The 19,249-nt window shown below is 40.3% G+C and overlaps 1 protein-coding gene and 1 pseudogene across 2 annotated transcripts; both read right to left on the bottom strand.

Moving 5' to 3' along the window:
• Positions 1–6,834: 6,834 nt before the first annotated feature.
• LOC311261926 (ankyrin repeat domain-containing protein 34B-like) lies at positions 6,835–14,490 on the bottom strand (annotated as a pseudogene). Its single transcript has 2 exons — positions 14,469–14,490; positions 6,835–14,203 (listed from the first exon to the last, which is right to left on the bottom strand). The product of its transcript is annotated as an ankyrin repeat domain-containing protein 34B-like (transcript).
• Positions 6,835–18,624, bottom strand: LOC311260699 (ankyrin repeat domain-containing protein 34B-like; the record flags this gene model as incomplete). The annotated part of the gene is given in 5 exon segments (XM_084358858.1): positions 6,835–7,109; positions 17,378–18,285; positions 18,288–18,300; positions 18,422–18,600; positions 18,604–18,624. Coding segments are annotated over 4 exon segments (771 nt in total). The 3' UTR covers positions 6,835–7,109; positions 17,378–17,727.
• Between the last annotated feature and the right edge of the window lie 625 nt (positions 18,625–19,249).

Here is a 19,249-nt window from a genome sequence, read left to right as displayed (position 1 = left end):
TGCCATCTGTATATGTGGCAGAAAATTAAACTGTGGAGTCAGAGGCCTATTAGCCACTTTTTAAATATTTTTTCACCTATCTAAACATTCATCCCAAAATGGTCCATATGCTCATATTGAGCACAGACTCTGCACCAATAATCTGAGAGCAGTAAGAATATAATTGATTGATTTTTTGTGATAAATTTGTGACATTTTCCAAAACCTGTTTCCATAAATTCTGAGATATTATAAATAAAAGACATTACATATATTTCCAGTCAAGACTTTTGAGCTCTGAACCTTGTAAACACAGATGTTGGCTACACATAAGTGAATAAATTATTCAGACATATCACTGGAGTTTGACTCCTAAGTAATAGATCTTTTGAATGACACATTTTTTTCAAAGCCAGTTACCTACACGATGAATATTGATGAAGTAGGTGTCAACATACCACTAAAAATGTTAGCTTTAGTATATGGAAGTCCACCACCCTGACATCACTCAACCCCAAAACTAATGCTCTGCCTAGCTACATATGGTCCACTATTTCTTGGATTAGAAATGTTGGTGTAAACTGGAAATAATGAGGTGGGGAAGAGACAGATATGAACATAACTCCAAAGAATGCCGGGCTGTTTCACCTGTTGATGTGAAGAGTTTCCTCTGTCTTTTGGAGTTATATTGGTAATACAAAAGCTGGAGAGGTATGATAGTGAAATGTGTGTGATTAAATACTAAGGGGAATGGGAAATGTGTATAAGCAAAGCAAAGAAATGTAACTTAGCTGCACTCTATTATCATGAACTTCTATGTGTTTGCCAGAACTTGTGTGATGTCCATGAGGAGTCTATTAAACTGAGCTCTGTGTTGGCTTTAGAAAGTAGTTAGCTCTTTTCAAATAGAATAAGTAAACTGATTATTTGTGTTTCACTGCCACAATATTATGCAAAATGACTGAACAAACAATATAAAGTTTTTGTTGTTGCAGCAAAATTTATTACTTATTGACAAGCTTGGAAACAGGGTAAAACAGCCAATGATATAGTGTGACAAAGGCAGCAGAATAAGGTGTATTGATTAATTTAATGAGTCTGAGTGAATATTTGTCTGGTCTTATCTTAAATGATGAAGATTTTGGGACAGAGACCCTCACAACCAATCTCTTAGAACTCAATCATCAGCATGAAAACATTCCTCAGAGCCAGTCTGAGAGATTTACAGACTGCATGTAAAGAATAAAGGTTAGATGGCTGTCTCAGCCGAGGGTATAGGAGTAGTGAAGGGTTCCGCCTTCTTCCAGATAGCAGTCATGATCATGGGTTCCCGGCTTGATCTGACGCTGGCAGACTCCCAGCAGGTCATCAAAGATGAGGTCACTGTCATGAACCTCAAGCCTCAGTATGTCATTTTCCTGAGCACTAAAATAGGAAAACTCCTCCTCCCACCAGGGGTTGGCTTCGTCGTCACGGGTGGATGTTGTACCCAGAGTGGCTGAGCCACAGAACACCTTGACATAGCCATCTGTGGTCCCCAACAAGTCAGAGGGAAGACCAGTGGCCCGCAGGTTAAACAGCCTGAACTGGGACTGAGCCACACTCAGACTGCACAGGACTAGGAAGAGGAGAGGTAGACTGGAGGCCATGGCTGTGGATTGATACAACACATCCAGATTGTAGCATTCTGAAATAGTTTCACATATCATTAGTGCTAACATAGAGGGTTTTTTTTTAAGTTCACTTGGGTCCTATTTAATATAAAATCATAAACATTTCTGCAGACAAACCACAAGTGGGCAGAAGGCGTATTCTTTTAGACAAAAGCTCTACTCAGTCATCACACCTTGAATGGTAGAATCTACACGTACACATTTCTGTTTACTTCTCTTTGTCTTAATTTTTTATTGGTTGGTATCTGAATTACTGAGGAAGTGAATAAGAAATCTTTACAAGGATAAGGCTGCTGTAAAGATACATTTCTCTTTCTCATTTCCAGTTTCTACTTTCAAACTAAAGTGGCCAAAGTGGTTAAGGTAGAACTGAATAAACAGAAACACAGCTGTCTGTTTGGATTATTTTATTTTGAAAGCTTTCATCAGAAGTCTTAGTTGAGTATTGTGTTTGCCTACCTAGGTACAGTTGATATTCAGAATTCAATGCCATCAAGTGGTCACTTTGAGGAACTGCAACACGATTAAATTTGTGGATTGCACACAGTGCTAATATCAGAAAATCAGAAGGAAAAAAATGCTCTGTAATTTTCGAAAATCTATTTTTATGGAGCATTATTTAAACAGGAGGAAACAGTGCATTTGTTTTGGACTATTTTCAGCTGTGGAGTAATCCTCATGTGTTATTCTAGTGAGTTTTTCAGTCAGCATCACGGTGATGTGGGATTGAAGTAGTATGAAAGTATAAAATCATCATTCTGATATACAAATTAAGTCTTTCAGATGAAGCCATGAGTGATCAAAACATAATGACAATTTGGGGTCAGAATTTTGGATAAAACATCAAAATACAGACAACAGTAAAATGATTTTTGTGGCTACACTACAGTGAATCAAATTAAAATTCAAGATCGTATCTTATTCTTGGTTAGCATGTTCTGCATTCCTTTGTTCTATGCCTGACCTTGCTTTTTTTAAAGGACTGACATTTTAAGTTTAAAATTGCCAATAAGGTGTGCTGGTACTGAAAACGTGTAGTTCTAAATTTAAAATTTGAAGAGTAAATGAGTGTATTTATTGACACAACAAACAAGAGGGCAACTGTGAAATAGCCATGTGGCACCAGCTGCTTTTACCTAAAAAAAATATAACAGCTCCTCCTCTTCAAGATAACACACAACCTGTTGAGTGAGACATCCTCACAGAAGGAGAGTGAAAATTTTGTTCTGCAACAGCTGGATTTGTTTGAACTGTTCTTTCACCATTCTACCTACATGCACAATGTGTCACAGGAAATTGAGACATGCAGAGTGTCTTCAACATTTGATTTCTTAACTGTTACTTTCTGCAAATGAATGAAATATATATATATTTTTACACTTAGCATAGTATATAGTATGAGCCAAATATCTAAACAAAAAATCTGGAACAATATGGAATATTACTGTTTTAAATGTATAACAGGCAATATGCAGAACAATAATTCAGTTGCAAATATTTTACTTTTTACTCCACTACATTTATTTGACAACTTTAGTTATTAGTTACTTTGTAAGTTTAGTCCAATTATGCAAAAATAATCAACAAATAAATTATGATGTATTACTGCAGATTAAAGTGTAGATTGATTGACTTAATGATCCCTGAGGAGAAATTCGCAAGCTACCCAGCAGATAAACTATTTGACACATTTAAACCATCTTTACCAGTTCCAATATAAAGTGATGTCCACATTAGTGAATCAGTTATCACAATTCAATAATTTATTATTTTGCTTTTCTGCATGAGTACCTTTACTGTAGGTACTTTAAGTATATTTTGATGCTAATACTGTTTTTACTTGGACTTAAGTAAATAGTGAATGCATTATTTTTTACTTGTAAATGACTATTTCTACACCGTGGCATTGCTACTTTTACTTAAGTATAAGGTCTGAGTACTTCTTCCACCTCTGAGAATGGTTGAGGTGAAACTATGATAAATCAATTTTGAATAAACAAAAGCTCTTCCTGATTATAACCTCCACTTGTTGGCTATGTGTGATCATGTGCACAACCTCTTTCAAGATGGTTATCATTAATCATACAGTATCTTGATTGTCTGGTCTAAAAGATGAGCAAACAGACTGCAGATACATTACCCTGACACACCAGCTGGTTTGATCTTGCTAATCCAGCTGCCTTACAAGGTAACAGATGCACGTGTCCTCTACAAAAGCTTTCCTTCACCTCAACTTCTCACCTCTTTTATATAGGTGTGGATGTATTTTTATACTATCATTTCATTATTTTATAAAGTTACTTTATTTTCAATTTTTTCAATTTGATTGATTTGATTGATTGATTCATGACCTGACTTTATTTGTTGGGTCTTATATTTATCCTTCTATATAGTCTTCAGGTTATGGGGGATCAAGGGTGTCATGTAAATGTTTTATTTTATTTTATTATAACTATTTAAAGAGCAATTACAGTGGTCTTAAACCTGGGCCCTATGTTTTATACATATAATGATATTTAAATGACTTATAGGTACAAAAGGTTTTGGAATTGATCCAGTAGATCGCCTCAACCAGCAATGGCTACAACATAACATTTCCAACCCTTCTTTCTTACTCACCTCACTGGGCGCTCGGGCTTTTAGCTGTTCTGCACCCAGACTCTGGAACTCACTCCCACTACACATACGCACTCTGCACTCCATTGACACCAGTTGTCCTATTCCCTATAATACCCTGTCCCCCAACCGTTTTATCCACTTTATCTATTTTTCTAACCACATTGTATTTTCTTTGTTTATATTTATATTATGTGCTATTGTATTTCATATCTGTTCTTTGTTGTTTTCTGTTTCTTAAATGTAAGGTGACCTTGGGTGTTTGAAAGGCGCCAACAAATAAAATGTATTATTATAATTATTATTATAATCCTTGAGGGCAACTACGGCATTGCTTGTAGAAATAGTTACTTACCAGCATTAGTATTAGTATTGGTTTTCAGAAAATAATGATGGTAGTATCAATAATATTGGGAGTAAAGGTATAAGGAGCTGCAGTCTGCATTAAGTTAACTGTGTTAAAAGCAGCAGCAGATCAATGTTGACTGTTATTAGTTATAAATGGGAGCAGTCAGGACTGTAGTAACCTAAGAACATGGATCAGTTTGAAGAAATGAAAAGGGAAGACAAAAAAACACAGTTGAGCAGAGCTAGAAGATTAAATGTGAAAATCTTACCTGTAGTCTTGATATCTTTCTTCTCAGCTCTCCATCTGCTGTTGCCTGTTTTTAAAGGCCAGCAGAGCTCGTATCAGTTTGGTAAAAGCCCTCCCATAAAACATTTTCGAAAACACAACCTGCTACACTCTCAGCATTACACAATATGATAGATATAGAGTGACCTCCTGGAAGAATACCAGCACAACTTTTACGATGTAATTCAATGCAATTACAATAATAATTTGACAAAAGATAATATTGTTCATCTGTGAAGATGATTTGGTGCTCATACTAAGGATTTGGCATAATGCAAAAACTTAGTTATAGTATAGTTATAAAACATAGTTTGTACATAATAGTACAACTTAAAACTGTTCTCAGAAATATTTTACAATTAAAAATGGAAAATTAGACTGTATGAAATGTGAAAGGTGTTACTCACAGTGATGAACCCACAAAGAACAGAGGTTAAACCACCTGCAAGTTTCCTGTGTTGGCTCAGCAAGTTGTCACTTGCTGACATCAGCCTTGTTCCCAGCAGCAAGAGGCAGCTGTTTTCAGTTTGATAAACCCACTGTACACGACCTGCTCAGCAGCACTCAAGACAGACACATCTAGAGATCAAGAGGTCTTCCATTCATCAAGTGAACACAAGTGTGACTTCAAATAAATGTTCATGTTGTTCTGTGTCAGCTGGATTTGTAAATATGCAAATGATTGCTAAAAGATGGTTATTTGTTTACACCTTGTTCTGCTTCACCCAAGTGATCTTTGAATTTATTTATTTTTTCTTCCATTTAATTCAAGAGAAACTGGAATGGCAGTCTGTAGAGTGCACACATCCACCAAGACCCAACAGTCCCCTATTATTCAATTGACCCTGATCCAATATCAAACTCCACAGCCCTGTATCACTCTAAAACCACCCATAACCACTCCATCAAGTTGTACTGACTTATATCTACCTAAATATACTTTTATATTCTACTTGTTGTCAACACATCCCATGTACAGATCCTAACAACAAATAAATGTATCCAACTAATTAAGTATTGTGTGTGTGTGTCACAGCCTGATATATAATTTTTTCTCTGTGCCATAGAGCTCCATTGCTGTACAAAAACTATTAAAAACAAACTGGGGGGGGGGGCTATGGAGCCACGGACCAAGATGGCAGCTTAGTGTGGAGGCTCTGTACAGCCTTGTGCCAATATCCTCAAAACCCCAAAGTTATCATTGCCAGCTAAACACAGACTATGTCAAAATGACTACAATCAAAAACTGTGACATTTTCACCAGGAGACATGCCCCCCAAAAGCTGAAAGTCAACACTTAATCGACAGAGCAAAAAAAAACCCAAACTAACGCTTACAGCATGGCGGACCTAGCAGCTATGCTAACCGAGCTGAGTCATTTCGGTCTGAGTTTGTAGGATTTGGATCCAAACTGGACAGCATAGATGACCGCCTCAGCAAAATGGCCAGCTCAGTTGCAGCTTTGGGAAGCAATATGTCAGAGGAGAACAGTTGAACATCACTCACAAGGAAAACTAATTTTTCTTCGCCCAGGACCTCTCGGCTGAGACCCTGAGGCAGTGGTACAAGTTCAACGCTGTCAGGACAGTGTTCGTGGAAAAAGAAACATTCTGCTGATTTCAGTATAGTCAATGTAAGATGAGAGTCCTCCACAATGGGAAGATTCACCTTGTTTCATTACCAAAAGAGGTGGAGGATTTCAATTGCAGACTTGGGTAAGAAGAAATCAGCTCACACTGATGGCTCAACAGGTAACATCCCAGTCCCAGACAATTCCTCCTTATTTTTCTTTCATCAAAGCTGTCATCATAGCCAGTTTTTAATTTTTGAAAAGGTACTGCATTTAAGAGGACTCTTATATGGCTACATAGTGTAACCTTTAGGAAGGTTTAGAGTAAACAGGGGCTTCAATGAAGAGGCCACAACAGCCAGTGTGGGTCATGCATGCCATTTATTTATAAATAAAACTCTAAAAACACAGGCAAGAAGAGACAAGAGGACAGACAGTCATACTACGGCGGGAACACCAACCACTCACTGCTAGGACACTGGGAGTATACTAAGTATTAAAAAGAAACATAAACCCAACACACTTCAAATAAAACACAATATTAATAACAATGTGCAACCACAAACCATAACACCATCTAAAGTGAACTCCCAGCATCAACCACACCGGTGAATGGAGGACCTCGCCAGCCGCAGCACTAGAAACAGAAGGAGACAGAGTGTTAAAACTCTAAAACAATCAAATCCTATACTAAACAATAAAAACAATAAAATCAATAAAGCTAAAATAAAGATAATACTAAACTAAAATAAACGGCAGTCAGTGCTTTGCCAGAGCCACAAGGACTCGAGCAGTCATGTCAGTCCTAAAAGCAAATTTAGCAGACCCACAATTAAAATCATTCAACTACAAATACCTCGGGGTGCAAGCACCCCTACCATACCTAACAATAAAAATGTTAAAAGTCCATCCTACCAGAGCCACAGGGAATCAAGCAGCCCTGGCGTACACACAAAGGGATTTGAAGAGACTGACTGCTGCAGTCACACCTGCTGCCAATCAGCCCCTCCTCCAATTCCTGTGGCTTGATTGGTTTCCAGCCTCTACTCCTTGAATCCCAGTGACCTCCTGCTACAATCGCTTCAATCTTTATCTATTTTTTTTAAACTTTGTTTCCATTGAGGATTGACTTCAATGATCTGAATGAACATTATTGATTCACAATGTTTCAAGCCATCATAAGATATGTGATTAAGGAATACCACCAATTTCTTTCAAAGAACAGCCACGTTAATCTCTTCGTAAGTTTGAAAAATAGTGTTTAAGAGCTTTATTACTTTAACTCTCATTTTTTGAAACTATATTCATACTGAGATGGGACAATTTAGCGGTCAGTTTGATATTTTTTCTTCATTTTGAGTGGGTTTAGTATATAAGGTCTAAATATACAATAAGGTACATGGTTGATGGACACCACCAGTTGCCTGCGAAGTCAGGTTTGTATAGTTAATGGTCCCTCCATAAAGAGGATCGGCACAAGCCCTACCAGTTCATTGTTTTGAGTAAGGGAGTGGGAACTGAAGTGTTGAATGTTTTTGTGTGTAAATGTCTTTACATATTTTTCTTTTTTATTCATGTTTGTCGTGAGCTCAGCACAGCAGAACTGCCCGTCACTCCTTCTCCTTGTATTCTTGATACAAACTATATATCGAACAAACAAATATGCAAAATACCTTTGATATAAAAATCACACACAGGAACGTTAGGGGACTATAGAAGTTAACCCAACTGAAACAGGTTATTAGAAGGATTAAACAACTTAAGTCAAAAATAATTTTCATCCAAGAAACTCACCTGACAGCCTGGGATAGCCTATTAAAAAGTTCAGAATAGATGGCCTGGTCAAGTTATGTATGCAACAAACAACAACTACAATCCTTATAACTGCAATCTTCAATAATGAGAGATGCGGGGGGGGCTGATAGATGAGGCGGATCTGAGTGTCCGGGAAGGGGTGTTGATGTGGAGGAGGTCAGAGAGGTATGGAGGAGAGAGGTTATGGATGGCTTTGAAGGTGTGGAGCACAATTTTGAAGTCCATGTGGAATTTGACCGGAAGCCAGTGAAGCTGTTGCAGAACAGGTGTGATGTGATTGATGGATGGGATCCTGGTGATGATGTGGGCGGCAGAGTTCTGAACCAATTGGAGTTTATGGATGAACTTGTGGGGGAGACCAAAGAGAAGGGAGTTGCAATAGTCCAGGCGGGATGTGACCAGAGTGTAGACCAGGATGGCAGTGGAGTTGGGAGTAAGGGATGGACGGAGGCTGTTGATGTTGCGTAGATGGTAATAGGCTGACCGGGTAATGTTATTGATGTGCTGTGATGTTCAGCTAATACGCTAATTCTCACCGTGGGTGCTGTGTGTCTCTTGGGAGGCGATTTGTTTACAATATATGATTAATATCATATGATTGATTGCTGAATACAGTCCTTTATATCCAGAGTTGTGTTATTATATGTGTGTTATGTATGGTGTGTTCTGTACTGATTGTTGCTTTGTATCTTTATTATAGAACCACAGTCAAATAAATCCACCACTAAACTGGACATCTGTATCCGTGTCTTTTAACGGGGACACACACCATACACCTTGCCGCTCTAAACTCAGCTAATTCCTGGAGAACGCCTTATCTCCTTTTTAGATGGGGACGGTGAAAACACAGAACAATATCATTCCAAGCTGTTAAAACAATCCAAGACCCAGCCAGAAGATATGTTATTACCCAAGGTAACCTCCTTTTTTTACACATTAAATCTGGTCAGTATATACGGCCCAAATGAGCTCTTCCTCACTTTATTAAAGGCTTTTAAATTATTGGAGGAGACTTCAATTGCGCTTCGAATCAGGCAAAAGATCGCTCTGCTGGCTGTGATACTTCTAAAGCACTGGTATGACGATACGAAATTCTGTCATGACAAATTGAAATACAGTACAGTAATAAACTTGTTCTTAGTCTCAAAAGCGCACGAGTTGCAACGGTGTTGGTATCATAGTGTTTAGTACAGCGATGTTTGATACTGTAATAGCACATGCATTTTCACCTGATATATCCAATATTGTTGTAAGGCAGTTGCCTATTTTGGTCAATAGATGGCGCTGTTATATTATTTATGCCCTCAGGTGTTACGCAATCGTTGCCAGACGCCGTGTTCTCAGTTATTTGCTCTGCATGGCCGCCATTTTGGCTCAGTGTTTGTTTATGGTTTGCAAGGTAAGCGCTAGGGCATTAACAGAAGAGCCGATTTGTCGACGCGTCGACGTCAGTGGCGCAAGTCGACGACCCCTGAGAGTGGTCGACAAGTCGGGTTTTTTTCTTTTTTCTTTTGTCCTCCTCTGTGTACTGTGCACTTGTGTACACAATGCAATCTCTGCCTCTGATTGGCTTAGCTGACACATAGTCCTTGACTTAACCAATCATCATAGTCACTTCATAAAAAGGGCGGAACGTTGTTGCGTGGAGGGGAAATTAAAAACCAGACGACAACAATAGGAGAGACATGGCATCAAAAGCAGTAGGTGACAGACACACATCCCATGTATGGAGGTACTTCACTCTAGACCACACAAACAGCACGGTGACCTGCACAATCTGTAAATCGGTCTTAAAGTACAATAAAAGTACGAGCGTTATGCACGGCCATCTGAATCGGCATCCACTAGCTAACCTGAGTGATGCTAGCGCTGCGGGGAGTCATCCGGTCCAGAGGAAGATAAGCAGCTTCACAAAAAATCCTCTGACAGAAAAGAAAAAACAGCTGATCACAAATCTGCTTGTTATATTTATTGTTAAAGATGTGAGACCTTTGGCTGCAGTACAAGGCGAAGGCTTCAAAGAAATCCTACATTTTTTTGAACCAGACTACACAGTCCCGAGCCACACCACACTCTGTTCTATGATCGACCGGCAATGTGACGCCCTGCGAGAGAGCATAGAGGAGGAGATGTGAGGCAGGAGTGCCACAACTGACCTGTGGACATCTCCAACCATGGAACCGTACATCACAGTAACGGCTCATTACATCACAAAGGAGTGGGAGCTGAAAGCCAGAGTCCTGACTACCTCTGCCATGACAGAGCAACACACAGCTGTCAACATTGCCGATCGTTTGTCTGCCGTCATTAAAACTTGGGCCTAGAGGTGTTTTGTACGGTGCACGATAACGCCGCAGCCATGAACCTAGCTTTGGAGCTGTGCGAGCAGTCTCCAAAAGACATAGGATGTACTGGGCACACTCTACAGCTGGCAATCAAGACAGGTTTAATCCTACGTGAAATCACCAAGGCCATCGATGCAGCAAGACGTGTGGTTGGTCACTTCCGTCACTCATCTGTGGCATCTTGCGCTCTGAAGGACAAGCAGTCTCAGTTGCGCATTAAACCAAAGAAACTCCAAAATGATTGTGAGGTCCGGTGGAATTCCACTTTCATCATGCTGGAGCGGCTGCATGAGCAGAGGATCCCTGTCCAATCTGTCCTGGCAGATGAAACAGTCACAAAGCTGAGTGTAAAAAAGTCACTTGAGATGCGCGCGTCACACTGGGAGCTGATAGAACAGCTGATTGCTGTGTTATCTCCCCTGGCAAAAGCTACGAAGGTGATATGTGGGGAGTTGCACATCGGTCTGTCTTTCATCTATCCAGTGATGTGCAACGTGATCAACACCACCCTCTGTGTCCAAGAATCAGACATGGGCGCGACCTGCTCCTTCAAGAAGACTGTGCGAGAACAGCTGGTCACTCGCTTCAAACTGGAGTCTGATGGCCTCGCTGAGTCAATCCCAGTAGTCACCTGTCTGTTAGACCCCCACTTCAAACATCTCCAGTTCCTTCCAGAACGCATAAGAGATCACGCTCGCAACCACCTGCATCAGCTGCTGCAGGATGAGAGACCAGTCCCCAGACTCTGACCTCAGACGCCTGCTACAGCTACTGCTACAGGTAACGTTAGGTCAAGGCCACAACAGACTATTAAATCATTTGTCCCGTGAAAATATTGTTATTTTGTTGTGATAGCTTATTTCATTAGGTTACAGCTTGAGCTGATATTGAAATCATATCTGGCTGTGTGAAACTGAGCGTTATTGATTTTCCATGCAGTTGAAAATGATGAAGATGACGTCCAAGCTGCTGCTGATGAAGCTGAGCCGATGATGAAGAAATCAAGACTGGAAAATGATTTTGAGCAGCTTTTTGGAGCTCACTTTGAGAGCGGGCGCAAAGAGGCTCACTCAACTCCAGCTGCCGAACTCTGTGCGTATTGCGCAACACCTCAACTCCCAACGATGGGGAATCCACTGCAGTGGTGGACCCGCAACCAGGCCGACTTTCCTCGATTAGCCAAGCTGGCTTACGGCTACTTGGCTGTTCCAGCCACCAGTACCCCCAGTGAAAGGGTGTTCTCTCTGGCCGGGAACACAATCACGCGGCAGCGCGCAAGTCTGCATCCAGCGCATGTGGACACACTAATCTTTTTACATGAAACCTGCAGCGCAAGAGCACCAAAACTAAAAAGGAAGAGGACGACGACTCAGAATAGGGTTACTTTGCTGGGAAATACTAACATTACAGCAAAACTAAATAAATAAATAGGCCTAAATAAATAAATATTTATTACTTGATTTACCCTTTATTTTTAGGAGCTACCTGCTGGTGAGTTTCGAATTTTATATTATTTTTTATTGCAGGCTCAAGTTGTTCTTAGTGATGTTTTGTTATTGTAAAGGCTTGTGTTTTCATTCTTCTGTTAATTTGTTATATGTATTGTATAATGAAAAGGCGCTCTTTTGTTACTATAATGTCTATTGTTGACTGGCATTCTGCGTGCCTTGGCTGCCGCGGGCTTCCCACTTTCTGTTGTGCACTTAAATTTACCAGAAAATTCAAGGTAGTAGCATATGTTTTGTTTTGTTCAAATGTCTTTGAGAATGCATGATGATTCTTGTTTTTCAAAAGTGCACTTTACTGTACATGTTGATTGTTAATGTAACAGAGAACTAATAAAAGTTGCTCATTGTTGGACAGCTGTGTTCCTCCGCTGTGTCAATGTGATGACGTCATCAAACGACGTGTCAACTCGACTTCGACTTTATTGACGGATAAGTCGACTTGAAAAAATCTGAAGTCACTAATGCCCTAGTAAGCGCTATAGATAGTTCTCCACATCATAGTCAAATACCTTGACCATAAACAGTTAATACGCTGTTCTATTTAAATGATGTGTTTATTGAGATGTTTGTTTACCATCTGATGAAGTTTTAGGATTTGTAACCTGGTTTTATGAGTATGTCGGCCGTGATAATGGCTAGCTTCTTAGTTGTATGTGTGCTAGCTCTGCGGATACTGTCTGCTATTGATCTACCTGTGGGTTTTCTCTTATGCTCTGTGTTTTGAGCTGAAACCTTGTTTTAAGGGGTTTAGTAGCTGTGAAGGTATAGCGCTTTATTTTGAAAACAGTACAATTACTTTTATATGACTTATCTTAACCGATGGTTTGTAAGGTGGAGCCGCCAGCATCGACACTCAATAAACCGTGCGGTCTCAGCCACTATCTTGACCATCCGTGTGTCCGACTTGTCCCTCACATTGCACCCAACAATACCAACATCAACACAATGCAGAGTCTCCTGGTATAGAGAGGCGCAATCTCACTCGGGCTGGGTTACATTGTAATATGTAAAAGCCCAACTAGGGACAAGAGTTGAAAATTAGCAATAGCCATTAAGTGTGCAGTAGATTAGTTACTTGGTTCTGTGCATTGGAACTATGTTAAACTGCATTAGCCCTATAAAATAAATTGAATAATACAAATTTTATTTTAGTGGCCAAAACCTTTCTTTGAAGTTGACCAGATGATTTATCTGCTCACTCTGCATTGAGTGGCATCTCCACAGCATTTTCTCTGCCTTCACATTCCTAAGGAAAATAGGTGCACAGGGTAAAATTGGCTTTGACCCTGTAAGAACACTATTCAGTGTTTTGCTACCTCCACTCAAAGGGTAGGAAGAGCTTGACCTGACCCCAATATCTGGTATAGGAGCATGGGGATTCAGAGGAGGGAGGTATCCTGGCCGGGCGTGGGCGATGAGATCCAGAAGAAGGGCCCCTGAGCCTCTCCGCTCCAGCATGGCAGCACCTTGTCTTATGACAGAGCTCTCCAAGGATTCCCTGGATCCTGACAGAGTGGAGAATTTGATGTTGACCAGCTTGTGCCTTTCTGCTCCAATTCCAGCTCTGCCACCATTGTTGGAGCTATTGTCTTGCCTGCCAAACTGTGGTAACTGAGAGTCAGAACTGAAGTGGTCAATACCAATGTTCCGCAGACGAACCACATTTTGTAGACTGGAAACATGACAGAGTCGGAGGAGTCTTCGTCCAGAGGACAGGGTTCATGGGGAAATGGGAGACTGTCTTGATGCAAGTTTGGGTGTGAAGCAGAATGCGGTGAACTTGCAGTACTTATATGACATCTTTCTACCAAAGCCTCTTCTTCCACCTCCTCCCCTTTTCTCACTTCCTGACATTTTCTCTAGTGCTCTCAGAAGCCCTGTTGTGTCTTTGACATTGATACTGTGGTGGCATAAAACAGCTGGAGGGGTTCTGTGGCTGCTGACTATGAAGGACCACTCCTCCTCAGGTGTAATTTACACCAGCTCCTCTGTCAGAGATGAGGCTTGGCTCTGCTGCTCAGAGTGTAGCCTCTGGAGATTAAGTCTCTTATTCAGGGCCGCCCCTGGCAAAATTGGGGCCCTAAGCAGAATTTTATTTTGAGGCCCCCCCCCTTTACAAAATGACTGTATCACAAAATGCCATTTAGGTTTAAAACCTTTTATTAGTAGGAACAAATCAAATTATAGCTGCTGCGCAGCGATGGGTCGGGTCCGGGCTATTTTTGGCAAATTTAGGCAACTCTGAGGCTGAGCAACAAAGTGTAGAACAGGAAGACAGACAGTTGACATCATAATGTTCATTTTGCATTAGTTGAGGCTTGAACTTACAACCTTTGACACCTAAGTCCATCTTCTATCTCACTTAGTTAACTGGCTAGTGACAGATCATGTGAGGCTTCACAAAGTGAGTAAGCTATACACTGTCATGCAGGCATATTTGTAACCACTGTAAAAATAAAAAAAAATCTGCCTCCACATTTCCTGTCTCTCACTGTATTATCCATATAGGCAAAAATGCCCCCCAAAAAGATTGGTTTGAAATACTGCTCTCTTGATTTAATCTTTGTTTTGCTGTGATTTTTTTACATATATGTTTCCCACTCACTGAACTAGATCACTGATCCTGTCTCCTACTCTCAGCTGGATCAACTTTAAGTGATTCTCCTTCTTCAGTTTAAATGGAGGGTGTCAATCAGCATTAAAGCACATTACCGCCACCTATGTTTGGACTGGAATTACATCACCACAAAACAAACAAAGTAATAAAAAATTCAGTTATTAGGAAAAAAATCTGAAAATACACATATTGCATCTAGACAGCATGGAGATGTTGGTAATTTGTTTTTAAAAGTGATTGATTTGCTCCATAAGTGAATAACTGATGTTTAGCTATGTCATTACTGCATTGACTCCAATTGTTCACATGAAAGAAAAATTTAAAATGCTGTGAAAAATTCAGTTTTTGAGGCTCAATTTTTCATAAATCAAAGGAGGAGAGAGGAAATAGGTTTAAGAAGTTTTACAGTTTTTGAAAAAAAACTGAGTGATGTACTTCATGATTTTTAATAGGTTTAAATGTACAAAAGTTTCTTCAATATTGAGTTCTGAAGCTGCAGCAAGTATGGTTGATTTGTTATGATTTTTCAAAGTTTTAAACTTTAGACGCTTGCTGTAGCACCACCATCAGGACTATTGGCTTGGGTTTACAGCTGAGGTAATCTGGCATGAGACTGGACCTTTGTGCAAAATTTGGTTAGCTTTCGTCCATGGTCCAGTCCAAGCTATTTGTTTTTATTTAATTTAGAGGCTTGGTGTGATGCCACCGTCAGGACAATTGTCTTGTGTTTCATGTTGAGGACATCTGATATTTTGATCGGTCATGATCATAATCCTTGCTGAGTCTTGAACCCACAACCCCTGACACCAAGCACCAGCTCCTAACTCACTGAGCTAATTGGCTGGAAGTAATACCTGCTGTGTGGCTTCATTTGTCGACTCAGGGAGTCACTGTCCGGGCAGCTGTTGTCAAGGCAGATTTCAAAAATGGTCAAAATGTCAGAAATTCTGTTACCTGAACAAAAATCTGATAATACACAAATTGCATCTTGACAGCATGGAAATGTTGGTGATTTGTTTTTAACTTAAAGTGTTTTGCTTCATAAGAGAAAATCTGATGTTTAAAAATGCCACTCTTCCATTGACTCCAGTGGTTCCCATGAGAGCAGAATTCAAAATGTTCTCAAAAATTCAGTTTTTGAGATAAAATTCTGATATTTGCCAAACTCCATCAACCATGACTGCAAAATATTCTCAATTTTTTTTCAGGAAGATTGAAAATGTATTTAGCAAGAATTTGATAGTATATGTTTACAGTACTGTTTACAGTCAAACATTTTGATGCACTGTAGACTTAATTTTTGATAAATCAAAAATCCGAGAAACAAGTTTTGTGGAGGACGGTCTGAAGATGCTCTCTAGCAAGTTTGGTGACAATTGGGCAAAAATTGTGGGAGGAGATAGGTTTTATAAGTTTTACAGGTTTTGAAAAAAACTGAGTGATGGACTTCATAATTTGTCATGAGTTTAAGGGGACTAAAGTTTCAGCAGTATTGGGGCTACAGTTTGGTGAAAGTTTCAAAACTGTAGCATGTACTGTTGATTTTGTAGGTATTTTTAAAGTTTTTAAATTTAAACGCTTATTGTGCCCCCCCCCAGGAGGAATATTGACATGTCCTTGGAATTAAGTAAATCTGGCATGGGGCCGGACATTTCTGTAAAGTTTGGTGAGTTTTCGCCCATGGGAAGTATGACTTCCTCGGAAGAAGAAGAAGAAAGAAAGAAAGAAAGAAAGAATTCCTAGGAATACAATAGGTTCCTGGCAGCTTAGCTGCCTGGACCCTAAAGAAAGAAAGAATTCCTAGGAATACAATAGTGTCCTGGCAGCTTAGCTGCCCGGACCCTAATGAACAGCCTCTTTCAACAATGGAACAAGCCTTTTACAGATGCAGGCTGCTTCAGTAGACATGGCGCTTGATGGCCCTTGTGACGTACTGGGCGCTGGCTCCGTGTCACCCTTAGTAACAAACTTCAGCATTGACCCTGTTATGACAAGAAATCCACCATACAAGCAGATTATTAAGATTTGTTTTGGTCTTAATGGTAAATTACACAATGAAATTAATGTAAATACTAGCCTCACAAAGATTAAAATGCAATTAATGCAAATACGACTACAACTAATAATAATATTCATTATGATTTGATTTGATTTGATGATATTTCTATATCTAAATATTTTTATATACTTATTTTTACATTTAGTACTTAGGTTCTATATTCCTACACTGCTGTTTGCTGCTGCAATGCTTTACATTTCTCCATTGTGGGTCAAATAAAGGATTATCTTAATTTTTCTTATCTAATCTTATATGACTTATGAATTAAATTCACCAAAAGATGGCGACATTTTACCTCCATAAAAATAGCCCAAAACTTCTACTGATAGCATAGATTGATAGGCTATAAACCTGAGCCAACATACGACCACCAACTGGTCAATTAACCACTCCTTTTTCAACAGAGGTGAATGTAGATGCAGTAAACAAGACATTCAATAAATGATAATCAGGGCCGCTGGAAAATTTAATCTCCAGTCCACATCTAGACAGAATTATCCTCTCTTCTGTCTCATGATTAGCAGGCTAGCAGCTGGGCTGTTCATGCCACAACATGCCCACCTTCAAGTAAAGCACGAGCCTCCTCTTGTTTTGACTTTGTCTTTCTTTTGCTTGCTCCCGATCATATTGCCGTTTGGAGGCCATCTCTCCACCTGCATCCAACTGCCTGTCGGCGCATCTGACCGCTGATTGGTCAGATGCTGCGTGCTGTCAATCATTGCGGCAACGTGTGCAGTGTCAGATTACTCGTCTCTTTTTTTTTCTCTCCTGCCTCGGGCTGACTCGGTGCTCTAAGCGCGCCTCACGGCAGCGATGCGCATCCTTTGCGCATTTGCAGAGAATGCGTCCCCTTGCGCAAAATGGGGCCCCCCACGGATCGTGGGGCCCTACCCACAACGCGTGTTCTGCGTCTAGGGAGGGGCGGCGCTGCTCTTATCCACACCAGGAACATGTAAAGGACTAGGATGTTGGATTGGAGAACCTGGCTGCAATGTGACTAGACCAGGTCCTGCTTCTAAACACAGGGGGTCCCTGAGGCCAAGAAGGGGGCTACCAGGTTGAGGGGAAGCACTTGCTGAGGAGTCCTGTAGAGGGGTTCGTAGCTGGACCTCAAATGGAGAAATGCAGCAAGATTTTAGAGTGTAATGCAAACACTCATCAAGGTCAGGAGGTGGAGGGACATTGAGGTACTGCTTTGTCATCTGATGGCTGGATGGCAGTTTGCTGGTGGTGACAATGACAACTTCCTTTCCCTTCGCTTTACAGGAATCCAGGAGAACCCTGAGAACATCCCTGTTGCCTGATTTGACAGCATAAATCAATGCTGATAAGCCTGCATGATCTGCCAGAGGTGGATCAGCTCCTCTGCTAAGCAAGAGTGATGGAATTTCAGCTCCAGCTTGTTTCAGGCATGCATGCATCAGAGCTGTTTTCCCAGTCTTGTCTTGGATATTTGGATCAGCACCATTGTATCCAGAAGATACCTATTTGGAGAAAGATCACATTTATTACACCAGGAAACTCCTCAAGTTGAAGCTAATAATTCTGAACAAAAACACATGCTTTCTAGAAGTAGTAGCATATATATATCCTTTTAGAACATACTGAACCATCTTGTGTTTGGGTACACTCTGTGAATCTGTATGGCGTGTCTTGCAGGCAACCGTAAGTGGTGTCTCGCCTTGTTGATTACCCTCATTTATGTAGGACCCTCCCTCCAGAAGCAGCCGAGTTAGACGAAGACGACTCAAATAGACAGCCTTCAGCAGAGAATTGCCATCTTTTCAAACCTCCGTTGACTCCTCCATTATAAGGATCTTGGCAGCCTCTTGTTTGTCCAAAGGTGTACAGTCCACTGCCTGCAGTAGAAGAGGAGGAACACTAAATTCTGAGATGTACAGTAGCCCATCAGATGGGCAGCTGTTGTCTTTAAATATCCAATGAAGTCAAAATTGCTGTTCAAGTGTTTATTTCACACAGGGCTTGCTCCATATCTCACCTATATGCCAGGCCCAACAGTGGCAAAAAAAAAACGTTTTGTAGGTATTTTTTTAAATGGTATTTTAAAGATTGTAACTTCCTCGAAACACATTAAAAATGTTGATGACATTAATTATTTGTCCAATCAACACTTTCTTTATTTTATGACACTGCCAAGGATGTATAAAAAGAATGCCGCCAGAGGAGTGTGTTGCTTGTGACCAGACCTCACAGAATACTGTCCAAAAATATAACTTTATTATTTGTACAATAACACATTTTAAGGAAAAAATATTTTTCCTCTACTGCCCTCGGCTGCTCTGCCTGGAGCAACTCTGGACAGATAGCTTTACTTGTTTCTGCAGTAGCTGCCAACAATCGTACTGATAATCATTAGATTCTCAATGAACACCTCTGGACCGGGGCCTCAGATAAAGAAAAGAGGCCAGTTAC

Source organism: Pagrus pagrus (genome assembly GCF_965226575.1).
Source record: "Pagrus pagrus genome assembly, chromosome: 8".
Lineage (NCBI taxonomy): Eukaryota > Metazoa > Chordata > Actinopteri > Spariformes > Sparidae > Pagrus > Pagrus pagrus.
The sequence above is the reverse complement of the archived record's forward strand: the minus strand, read 5'-3'. Positions and strand labels throughout refer to the sequence as shown.